This window comes from Anser cygnoides, chromosome Z (assembly GCF_040182565.1).
Source record: "Anser cygnoides isolate HZ-2024a breed goose chromosome Z, Taihu_goose_T2T_genome, whole genome shotgun sequence".
Taxonomy (NCBI): Eukaryota; Metazoa; Chordata; class Aves; order Anseriformes; family Anatidae; genus Anser; species Anser cygnoides.
In genome coordinates, this window is record NC_089912.1 from 1,857,273 (window position 1) to 1,869,946 (window position 12,674).

At 37.1% G+C, this 12,674-nt stretch overlaps 1 protein-coding gene across 2 annotated transcripts in view; it reads right to left on the minus strand.

The window, feature by feature from the left end:
* The window catches only part of SLF1 (SMC5-SMC6 complex localization factor 1), a 39,729-nt gene that overhangs the window by 23,254 nt on the left and 3,801 nt on the right, over positions 1 to 12,674 (minus strand). For both annotated transcript variants that reach the window (XM_048046668.2, XM_013193307.3), the window contains exons 5-7: positions 11,665 to 11,827; positions 5,724 to 5,855; positions 3,728 to 3,781 (exon numbers count right to left, since the gene is read on the minus strand). In XM_048046668.2, the coding sequence (XP_047902625.2) occupies positions 3,728 to 3,781; positions 5,724 to 5,855; positions 11,665 to 11,827 (349 nt within the window). The remainder of the gene's footprint in view (positions 1 to 3,727; positions 3,782 to 5,723; positions 5,856 to 11,664; positions 11,828 to 12,674) is intronic.

Below are 12,674 nucleotides of genomic sequence, written 5' to 3' on the forward strand. Positions count from 1 at the left end.
GTATCAGCAAACAGCTAACAAAAATTGAACAAAAATGTAAAATCACAAAATACATCATTTATAAACTTTATAAAACTACAAACCATGTGACAGTTTTACCTCCCTAGTGCTGCTCCTATTACCATGACATGTCAAAGAAGCAGCTAATGCTACAGATAGTACAGGTATTGATCCCAGTGGACTTCAAAGCTCTGAAGATCTTCTTAATGGCACAAGACTTCCTTCTTATTCTGTGCCACTCATGACAGTGAAACACTTAATTTTGCAAGCTTTCAGAGGGCCTGGAAGAATCTATAATGGCTTTCCTGGAATGCTGTATCTGCCCTGTAATTTCCCTGTTATCCTCTGTACTCTCAGCTTTCAAAAACTTTATTTCCACTGACTAACAATATCAAAGAGGGGGTATTGAAGATCTCAGCTACATTGCTATTTACGTCTTTCCTCTAGTCCAACACAAAGCTAAGATGCATAAGCCAGTTGCAACCATACTGCTGTTAGCTTCTGTTTTGAAATCCAGCTATTTTGTTTAACTGTATAGCCTGAGGTTCTGGTAAACTCAAGGAAACCGGGATAGGGAGCCACAACTGAAAGAAGCAGAGTCAAGAGTAGATCACTGAGTTGATAGAAGTTAAACAATTACGTAGATTTCTTATTGCTTTAGTCCCTTAACACCTGGTAGACTTTACCAACTCTGCCAAGAAACTTGGCTCCTAATGCCTAGTAGACAAAGCAACATGACACAGTCTACCAATTGTTTCAAAATGATTTTAAACTAAAATTAACAGAGTCTTCAAGTCCAATTGTGGTTTGAGGTCATGGAGTATACTGCTATTAGCAAGAATTCCCAAAAATGTTTTAGAAATAAACAAAAACATTAAGAGCTCAGATCAAACCTGATCAAACAACAACAAAAACTTCTGAAAGAAATGACAATCATTGTTAAATCACAGCTAAGGTCTAAGTGAATGAGCTCCATCTTAGCAGTATTTAGTTTCTCAGCAAATGTTACATTTCTGAGATCCCTAAGGCACGCCATTGCTATATTAACAATAAATAAAGATGTTCATCTAGACAATTTTATTTTAATCAAATCTTTGTGCATCTGGCATTTGCAACTCACATTTATTTCAATTTTCTCATTCATATATGCACTGCTAAAATCTTTGCTTTATTTCCTTTGGAAATAATAGTTGCATTCATACTTTTCTAATGCTAATTATATGCAAACTGTACATCTAAGGAGCAATCATAAACTGTTTAATGGCAGTCAAAGAACAACTCTGTTTTCTAGATTTAAAACGTGCAAAGATGACAGTATATTGTGCAGGGACAAGCATGTCACTACTGGCCCTCATCTGGTGATCGTACCAGCACATCTTTTTATATTGTGACAGAAAGTTATGTTTCTTGAAAATACTGGTACTAGACGAAACAGACATCATCCATGCATTATTTGAAAAGTACACTGAACAACTGTCCTGGTTCCAGTTAGGACAGAGTTAATTTTCCTCCTAGTAGCTGGTAGGGTGCTATGTTTTGGATTAGGATGAGAAGAGCGCTGATAACATGCTGATGTTTTAATTGTTGCAGAGCAGTGTTTAGACCAGGCCAAGGACTTTTCAGCTTCTCGCTCTGTCCTGCCAGCGAGCAGGCTGGGGGTGCAGCAGGAGCTGGGAGGGGACAGACCCAGGACAGCTGACCCAAACTGGCCAAAGGGGTATTCCATACCATCTGACGTCATGCTAAACAATATATAGGGGTGGCTGGCCGGGGTGGGGGGCCGGCTGCTCGGGGATAGGCTGGGCATCGGTCAGCGGGTGGTGAGCAATTGCATTGTGCATCACTTGTTTCGTACACATTATTATTATTAGTACTATTATTATTATTATTATTATTATTATTATTATTATTATTATTATTTTCCTGTCTTAATAAACTGTCTTTATCTCAACTCACAGGCTTCACTTTCCCTTTTCTCTCCCCCATCCTACAGAGGGAGGGGGGAGGGTGAGCGAACGGCTGTTTAGCTGCCGGCCGGGTTAAACCACAACAACAACAACAGAAAAAAACAGTTTTGGGAGACTGTGAGAGGCCTTTTGCATTACTTTCAGGCCAGGAAGGAAGAGGAGAACAGGTTTTCATCTTTTTTGGGAGGGATAAGGAAGGATGACAGAAAACCAATATAGTGGACTTTCTGCAGAATCCAGAGACACCTTTTGTAATGAGGGCCTTCAATAAGCTGTGTACAAAACTGTGCTGGCTGGCATTCTGGCTGATGAGGAACTAGCATTTTCCTATGAAGCACTGCTAGTAGAAGCCTTAAAACTTTGAGCAGAAACAAATGAAAATGAAGGTCCATAGAAAAGAAGTTGTGTTTTATGTAACAAAATGCAGAAAAGACAATTTACTTCCCCCAGACTAATAGAAATACTTATTGGAGCCATTTGGAGCTGTGTTTAACAGCCATAAATATACTGCCTATAAAAGAAACATATCAAATGCAAAGGCTAGCAACAGATATTCCACAAAGCAATAAAAGATGGTGGCAGGTCATATTATAGAAAATAATTAGAATTGGGTTCAAAAATTCCAAATTTAAAGTTATATCATTATTAAGAGTACCAGATAACAATTTGTTATCAAAAGTGTTAAGAAACCTGAAGTTTTATTTCCCCATAAACTCACTAACCAAAACATGACTATTACAGTGTAGGACAATGACAAAGGCATATTGATGCTTATGTTTAAAAATATTTTTCTTTTCCCCTATTATATCAATACAAAGGAAACAGATAAAAAGGTAATTCTGTGAAGACTGGGACCTCACTTATACACCAACTAACTATTTACTTAGTATAGTTCACAAAAATGAGTCTTCAGACACAGAAGAAATACACAAAGGTAACACATATGCTTTAAGAGTTTCCCATTTTAACATTTTAAATAGTAAAAGTCACCATATAAAGTACAGTAGCTCGTAGCTAATATGTAAAATTCTTTTTAATTACTGAGATGTAACATTTCAACAAACATATTTAAATAATTTATTCTTAGTGTTATATAGAAAAGGGAAAAATCTGGAAGTATTTTTTTACTTAAGAGACTTTACAACAAAGATTTAATTGGTGCTGACCTGTACCTGATTTATGGCATGCATTTGTCTTAATGGGAAGAAAAATGAGTCAAAGTAGTTATGAGAATAGGACTGGAAAATATGATTCATCCTACTTGTAATCCATACTTCAGTACACTCTGAAACATGCATGATGATGCTTAAAGCTTATGCTGAAGTACTGCTTCTTTCTATGGTGAGACAACCTAGCTAAAATCTGTCTCTACTAGCAAAAACATGAGAACTGCAAAAAGCAGAGTGTATCTTTTCTACTTTACTATTGCAAAAATACAGTGTTTGAATAGTTTATGACACTAAATCACACTATGGCATCTCTCCTGCTTTTCTTAGGTTATTAACAGTGCTCTCTTAGCCAGTAGTATTAAAGGGTTTCTTCATAATAAGACAGCAGTACTGGAAGCATCATAATAACGAACAAATTCACTAGTATTGGAATGACGTTCTTTAACTTTTTAATAATTTTATTAGACTTTTGGATAATGTAAGTATTTTAAAATATTTATTCAACGGCTAATTTCACAATAAAAGTATATTTACTTGACTGCATAAAAAAAATCTATAAATGGAACATGATCTCTTTGCAAGAATCCTTACCTTTGGATTGCATTTATTCAACTGGTCTTTATGAGCAGATATTTGTTTAGCAGTCTTAAAAAAAAAAAAAAATAGTCAACCTGTATGCTGGATACCAATAAACCGTCTATAAATACTGTATTAAAACATTTTTTTTAAACACAGTAAAAACAAAACATTAAACATAGCAATCTATTTGTAGTGCTTTTTAATATTTAGATGGCAAAATTAGGAAATAAGGGATTAATGACCTGAGAGGAGAATGTGCTTTTTTTCTCCTCAGTTTTCCTGTTATTTTCTGCTTCTTTTGCATGCAGTTGTTATGTAATGACAGTTTGACTAGATTTGATCCACTTAACCATTAAAATGTATTAGTGCTTTCAGTTTTTCTATGGCAAAACGCAAACTCTCGATACTCCTTGCAAGTTGCATGTAATGTGATGACAGTAGGTGCAAAAATGTATTACTATTACTGTTACATTTAGTTACCTAGTGTTATGAGCTTAATAATATATTTTATCAGATAAAGTCCTTAGGATTACGATTACTCTATCTGCACATAACTACATAGTAGTTTGAGGGAAAGATAATCTAGTAAGAAGTGCTACTGTTATATATAGTTACTCTGGCTTTGGCTGGGATAGAGTTCCTTTTCTTCAGAGTAGCTCATGGTGTGCTATGATGGATTTGTGACCAAAACAGTGTTACCCGCAAACAGTACTCACACCAAAGCTTTAGCTCTTGCCGAGCAGTGCTGGTACATTTGTCAAGGCCAGCTCCTCACACTACCCAGCCAGTCAGCAGGCTGGGAGGACGCAGCCAGGACAGCTGACGCCAGAGATGGTCCATACCATACGACATTGTATTCAGCAGGAAAAGCTGGGGGAAATGATTCTATGACAGTCATGGCATTTGTCTGCCCAAGTCCCCGTTAGGCATGACGAGCCCTGCTTGCCGGGAAATAGCTGAGCATCTGCCTGCTCATGGGAGCTTATTTTGCTTTGCTTGTGCCCACAGCTCTCACTTATTAAACAGTTTTTACCTCAACCCACCAGTTTTCTTGCCTCTGATTCTCTCCCCAGTCCTGCTGAAGGGAGCTGTGTGGGGTTCAGCTGCCTACTATGGTTAACCTGCAATAGTCCTATACACGAGAAGGTAACGATAGATTTATTTTTTAAAGGTCTGGAGGTTATGGTCTGGTTAAAATGTCACTGATGGAGTATTTGATGGTGTATGGGTTTAAGCAGCATTAGTCTTCAAATTGCCAGTCTTGAGTTTAAACATTTTGTACATGGAGCATTTGAATTGTTTTGTTACTAGGAGCTTATATTGATACATATAGTGGACTTTAATTTGCAGTTACAGAATCAAGAGTGCTTTATGTAAGTGAGCTACTACAAGAATCCTTACACAGTATCACCTGCATCAGTGTAACGTACAGTGATAATACACACTGTAATTAATTGCTTTTTCTAGAAATGAAATGCTGTTTTTAATTACTAATATACCAAGTTTATCAGGATTAGATATGTGACAGCATTAAAACAAAGGAGTGCTTCTTGCTCCAGTTTTTATTTGTAATAACAACAAAAAAAACACTTTCATATCAATCAACAAAATTTTTGCTTGCTCTAGGATATGGCTAATTTTAAAAATGTGTTAGTGTAATTTAGCCAGGTACCAGGGAAGTCATAGAACAATTGTAATCCAATATGACACTGTGTTGAACAATATCAGCTATTACTGATTTCGCATATTACACCAAGGTTTCAAACAGCCTACTATGTCTTTCATACACCTATGACTATCAATTACCACTACTAAGTTGTATTTTGGCTAATGGCAGATGTAGTAAATATAAGATTATTAAACCTTGCAGGCTAAAAAGGCACTACTACTACTATAAAAGAAGTTAAAATATCTAGTTAAGTAGATTCAGTATCCATAATAAAAGTTACATTAAATTATATACATTTTACATTTTATGCTGAGAAAGCATTAACTAATTGTTACTTACCTCGGCAAAATACATATGTTTTATCACAGCATTTTTCAGTTCAACAAGCTTCACCTTAGACTCATTTTGGTCAGTTTCTCGTGCAGGCAGGAAATGGTTCATTTGGGTAACTTCAATATTTTGCGTTTCCTTCTGTGTAGAGCAAAAAACCACATTTAAACTTATAATGATGCTGTAAAACACCTTTTATGTCCTGAAGTCTTTCCATACATTATATTGTAAATACATGTGTGCACATGCATGCTTATTCAATTTTTCAAGGGTCTACAGCATGTGGCAAATAAACTTCTGTGGAAATAGAACACTGAAGTTGCAGGCAGCTATAGCATGAGAACTACCAATATAAGTTTTCCCAGTTATTTTCCTAATTGACTTTAACTCTGTCCCAATCTCTGTTGTTGAAACAAGAGCTGTGTTAAGACATAACAGATTCTCTTTTTGGACTTTTCAAAAACAAAAAGCAAAGCCCACACCTTTTCAATTAGTTGAAAATGTAGTAAGTTTTTTTTTAATATAGGTTTTCATCAGTTTGACTATGATCATTACAGCCACTACAGTGAAATCCTTTCAGTTCTTGCCTTTAAGGGTGCACTAAGCTAGTAATTTAAAATTTAGAAGTGTTTTTTTATCTACACAGACTAACACTAAAATATCTTTGTTTTAGGCTGCATTGAGTTTACATGACAAGGTTTTGGTAGTGGGGGTGGGAGAGCTGCAGGTGTGGCCACTGTGAGTACAGACAGACCAGAAGCTGCCCCATTTTAGAGAAGAGCCAGTTTCAGACAGCTTCAAAAGGAGCTCGCTGCTGGCCAAAACTGAGCCCCCAGATGTAGTGTATTTAAGAAACAGTAAAGACACTTGCAGAAGCTGCAAGACTGAGAAACGAGTGAGAAGCAGCCCTGCAGTCCCCAAGGTCAGTGCAGAAGGAGGGCAGGAGGTGCTCCAGGTACAGAACAGAAGTTCCCCTGTGGCCTGTGGAGGAGCCCCCAGTTGAGCAGTCCATTTCTGAAGGCTTGAACAAAGGGCAGGGCCCACAACTGAGCAGCTCGTGAAGGAGCATTCCCGTGAGAGGTGTGAGGAAGAAGAAGCAGCAGAGATGACACGTTAGAACTGGCCACAACCCCCACGCTGCTCCTGGAGGAGCAGAAGACAGAAGAGTGGGGAATGAAGATGCACATGGGAAGTAGAGTTGAGCAGGGTGAAGGTGTTTTTCATTTTGTTCTTTGTTTCTCACTATTCAACTCTGTTATTAATTAGTAATAAATAAGTCTTTCCCAAATCAAGTCTGCTTGTGACAAGAATTGGCGTGTCAAGTACTTTTGCTAACTTGAAAACAGCTCTAAATAGTTTTTGGTGAGCCAAAGATGAATGTGAACTCAAGCCCTGCTTTGATGCATTAACTAGTCTCTACTTTTAGTGCCACTCTCTGCACATTAGTTTCAACATGCTTCTAAAAATACTTATATTCAGATAATTTATAGTGCCATCTTGGTAAAATTTTGTTTAATTATGAGGATAGCTCCCTAAAATCATGCATGTGGCTTTTACACCTTGAACCAGTAAAAATGACACCTTATAGTTTCAAATCATTTATGACACTCCCACAAAGTGTTTTAACAGCAGAGTTATGAGGTCGATATTATAGGAATAGATATCGAAATACAAAGACAAAGCAAAGTGTTGGTTCAAAAAAATCAAGAGAGAACAGACTGAAAGCCTATGACTACACGCTGTTTCACTTTTAAAAATGAATATAATGCGGTTTTGCTTAATTCAGGATCTGATTTGGGTACTAAACCATAGGACACGTGTGTGTATGGGAAGAAGAAGTAGCAGTCAAATAGCAGAACTACAGATTTACAAAATTGGAACTTTCGAAGTCCTAATGAAATGTGTACGAAGTACTTCTAGAAGCAAGAGAAGAGAGCATGTTCATAACATTTTTTGATAAAGCCTAATGCATGTTAACAAGTGTTGTGCCTATGTTTTACTCTTGTCCTTTTAAAAGACAGAGTCTTGGCAATTTTCTGACTTCTTTAGATGCATTTAAATAGAAACTGGTGCTCTCGCGCCCTCTGAAGTGAGTTACTTTAGTGAAATCTAGAAAAAAGGATGTGTGTAAGTTAATGAACCGGTTAAGATGGAACACTTATCACACTCGGGATGAATTCAGGGTTCATGGAGATCAGTAAAAGCTGAGATAGTCATAAATACTTGACTCTCATTCCTCTATTAAACATAAATTTCCCTAAACAAGTTTCATTAAGAGAGCATGCACTAGACCAAGATCCCACGCTGATGTGTGTTTTAATCAGCATGTAAACACTAAGATCTTTCACCTCCTTTTTTGCCCTTTTGTAACAGCTTTATCAATCATTAAAATGAGGAGAGCAAAATACTTTGATCTGAAGAAAAGATTTCCAGAAGAAGCAGATACTGCCTAATAAACCCACTGTTAGCTCTACTAGTTTGCAAAGGCAGCATTTCTTATTTAGTAGTTGATTAAAATCATCCCTCAATCTGAGGAACTACAAGTCTAAAGGAATTTTTTTGAGTCCTTCAAGTAATTCCAGGATAAAATACTAAGAAGTTTTATATAGTGTATCTGACTCTCCTGCTTGGTAAACTCTATCTCCTGAGAGATTCAAATGTATAACACCCCTTGTTGCATCTTAAGTGTGACCTAAACAATGAAGGACTCAATTTTTTGACCTGAAAAAACAGAAGAGGTAGAAATTGGAATTGTGAGAGTACACAATTTCATAAACACATTCTATGAAAAACAAAGGTGTTTTTTCTGTTCTTGCTTGTGCACACTATTTTTTATATTTCACCTTTTATTTTTATTAAATAATAAATGTTTTCGCCAAAGTAAGTGCTTTCCCCAGAATCTCAAGGCTTTCTGCCAGTATTTAGGATATATAGCAATTTGTGTCTACTGCACAAGCTCCTAGCCAGTCCACCAGGATATCGTGCTCTACCTAAGTTGATGAACAACTGAATACACCTTATATCAAATACATTCCCATAATGAATTTTTCACAGTTGACTGGAGTGAGTTTCCTTTTCTTTTTTTTTAGCATAAAGTACTGTTGATTTGTCCGAACTGAAGTGTATCAATGAACAGATACTTCTAGAAGACCCAATATCCAAATTAGGTAAAGCTTTGACCAGACTGAGACACAGCCGTACTGTTTATACAGTTAAAAGTAGAATTAGAGAGTTAAATCCCTCCCTATTCTACTCTTTCTACACAGTTTTGGTGAAAGTACATGGGATATTAAGCTGCAAAAGCTAAAGAAGCAGTTACACTTTCATTTGGTAAATTTTAATCACCCACTTTCATATCTAAATTTCAAATTGAATAAATCTGTCCACTTCTGCCATAGACACTGTTGAAAAAACAGTAATTGAGTAGTCCTTCACTAATGACAAGCAATGGTAAATGGATCCTTTGCAAAGTTTCCTTCAAATCTGAAATCTGGTCTTTCTGTAGCCATTGTTAGTCTTCTACTCAATTCTTATGAAGTTAACAGACAATGTTTACACCACTGCTACTTTCATCAGTCTCTGAATTGTGCATGCCTCAGTTAAGAAATAATCCCTGGATTTAAATGCTCCAAACTGGAGGGGAAAAAAAAGACTCATGTTCCAGAATGGAAAGAATGACTACTGTAAAGACTGTGGGTCATGGCCTCAACCCATATAGGATCACTTATCAGTGCGGTCTGTAAAAAAACATGACATCGGTCATGGTAAACAAAGGACTATGAATCACGAGGCATCCCGCACCCCCCCCCCCCCCCCCCCCGTGGACACAGTAAAGAAAAAAAAATCTAGTTCTAGTGAGTTCTGCATGTACAAGAAAAAAAGTCACTGAACAGTGGCATGTCCACTCATAGTTCACATGAAAAGGAATGACAGAATTACGCTGTTTTTCTTGCTTTATTTTCTTTTCATGACTGTGATTTTAACTCATTCTGACCTAATTTTGGAGCTGAATGTCAAACCTCACACTTCCAACAACCTGATGTTGCACTGGATGCTTCACCTGGCTCTGTCATTCCAACAAAACTGTCTCTCTGGAAAGATGACTTCAGTATGGCTTCTCCCTTCAAACGAAGTACCTCAGCTTATAGCTAGGTCTTCGTGTCTTAGTACATCTGCTGGTGTACTGTCTCATATTCTAGTAAAATTAACAGAAGAAAACTATTACAGGGACTTTTGAAAATCCTGTTCTACTGATCAAGAAATATAGAGCTTTGTATTCTCAAGAACGTAGGACTTCAGACTAGTAAAAGAGAAAGGAAGTTTTCTCATGACTGGCAACCGGTTTTCTCATACAGAAAATGGCAAAACTGAATCTATCACTACATATGTGAAGATATGATTTGAATCATTAGTATTTTCTGAAACACAGACAATTATATGGTTCCCCTACTATTGCTTCCATAGATGAGGCTGCCATAAATGTATACTGTTGGTATACAAGACATGATTAACAAATCCTCTTGGCATACTACTCTGTTCTCATATGCTTCTTTACGGAATCCTTCAGTTTAAATTGATTTTATTTAACTTTCTCTGTCCTCAGATGTGGAAAGATCTCTGTAGTAATGGGGAGTTAATGGTATGCTTAGACAGCAGTTCACACACCTGTCTTAGGAATTATAATTCTTGCAGCATCAGTCTCAGTACATTGATTGAAAAAGGAATATAGGTGAGAAACTTACGTAAGAGTCCTAGTGCAGGAATAGTTTGACTGAATTTCCTCTGCCCAATATAGAGTCCCCTCAGAGAATTTGTATGGCAACCACCAATTCTTCCCAGCCATGAAGGACTATGAGCAAACTTATTTCTGAGTTAAGAATCTGAATCTTTTTACCAGACTGTAATGTTATGAATAGAAAGGTAGAATAATTGAGGTTAGTTGTGAAAAGAGGTAACTAAATTGATCAAGAAACATGAGGATACCATTAAAATATATTTTAATGGCATATGCTAAACCCAGAAAAAAAAAACATCTACACATATATAGAGACAGACAGATAAACACACAGATCATAGAATCATAGAATTTTAAGGGCTGGAAATGACCTCCAAGATCAACTGGTCCAACCATGATATACAGACACACTTGAAATTGTGACCAAAATAAAGAGGATAAAAATTAGTATTTTTCTTGGTAATTTATGAATAACTTTCTAAACTGTTTATTTGATGGTCAGCTATACTGAAACTTCCTCCTGAAGTCTAATTCCTTTTTTCACTATTAATAGCACAAAGCAGGAGCCGAGAAGGAACATACAGAGCAAGAAGAAGATGTACGCTTCTTTGGTGCCACTTCTACTGGTTTGAATCAAAACACTGCTTTGAGAAAGACAATTTTTTTGTTACAGAATCACAGACTGGTTACAGTTGGAGGTACCTCTGGAGATCATCTGGTTCAACTCCTTGCTCAAGCAAGGCCACCCAGAGCAGGGTGGCTTTTGACAGGCCCAGGTGGCTTTTGAAGATCTCCAAGGAGGACACGCCACCACCTCCCTGGTCAACCTGCGCCACTGTGCTGTGCAGATGACAGAGCAGAAGTGCTTCCTGGTGTTCGGGGGGAACCTCCTGTGCTCCAGTTTGTGCCCACTGCCTCTTGTCCTGGCACTGGGCACCACTGAAAAGAACCTGGTTCCATCCTCTTTGTACACCCCCTGCTCCTGGTACTTATACGCATTGAAAAGATCTCCCATAAACCTTCTCTTTTCTAGGATAAACAGTCCCAGTACAAGAAAGCTGTATTACTTCTAATCAAAGTTCAAAATATTCAGGGTGATCGTATCCATCTCTATTATTAATGCTGCATCATACACAGTAATCAGTACGCCTGACATAAATTGTTAATGACAAAAATGAAAAATTAATTTTATGTATGTTTTTTAAATTTACTTACCTCCAAAAGGTAATCTCCTATATATTGCAAAGGGTAGCACTGATCTTCAGAGAAACGTTTTTCATTTTGCGTAAGATAAAATTTACTATGGACGAATATATGAGTAATATCACTCCCCATATTTTGGGATGAACATATGGTTGCCTTTCCAGCTTGCAGAACTCTAAATAAACATATTTGGAAATATTTATTTACTGTGTTATATTCATACTGCTAAACGTTACGTTAATGTTCACAAACTACAGGTAAGAGAGTGCAGACATATGACATCGCCCAGCCTTCATTAGGAGGATAAAAGGGTGCTTAACAGCCTTGAGAAAAGGAAGGAACACACTTAGCAATGAACTGCAGACAGGTATTTGGTGATGCAGCTTGCAGCCCTGCTCCATGATCAACCAGACAAACTTCACTCCTTTCTTGCCTGTGCATCTGTGGTACACCCAGATCTGAGAAGTACTCCTAACTAACTGGAATTTCAACAGAGTAGGACAGTATGGTCTCCTGCCAGGAATTTACATTGATGGATAACTCTAAAATAAAGTCAGGGGCTGCTTGCTTTTACTGTTTTAGACAAAAATGTTACTTTTAATACTCTGGTTATGATACAATGTATGCTTTAACCATGGAACCCAAATGTGTAGGGAGGAAAAACAACAAAAAAAAGTAGTCTCAGAATTCTCACAGTTGAGTTTTTCTTTTCCTTTGTTTTTGTTACAGTATATATTAATTGTTACAGTACAAATCAGGTGTTCAGAACTACAAGAAACTGTTGCCTACGTGTGACCAAAAAAAAAAGTAAGAAGAAAAAGGTCAAAGTGCAGCCCAGATCCTTTACGCCATAGCTCACGGCTGGCTCAGGTCACCCAACCAAATGAAATGATTCTGGCTACCATTTGTATGTAACTTACACAAACTAAAGCAGTACTCTGAACAAGCAAAAATCTATCTACCTTGTCTCATGAAGAATGTTTCTGTTTACTTAAGATACTAACATATGATAATGCATATTA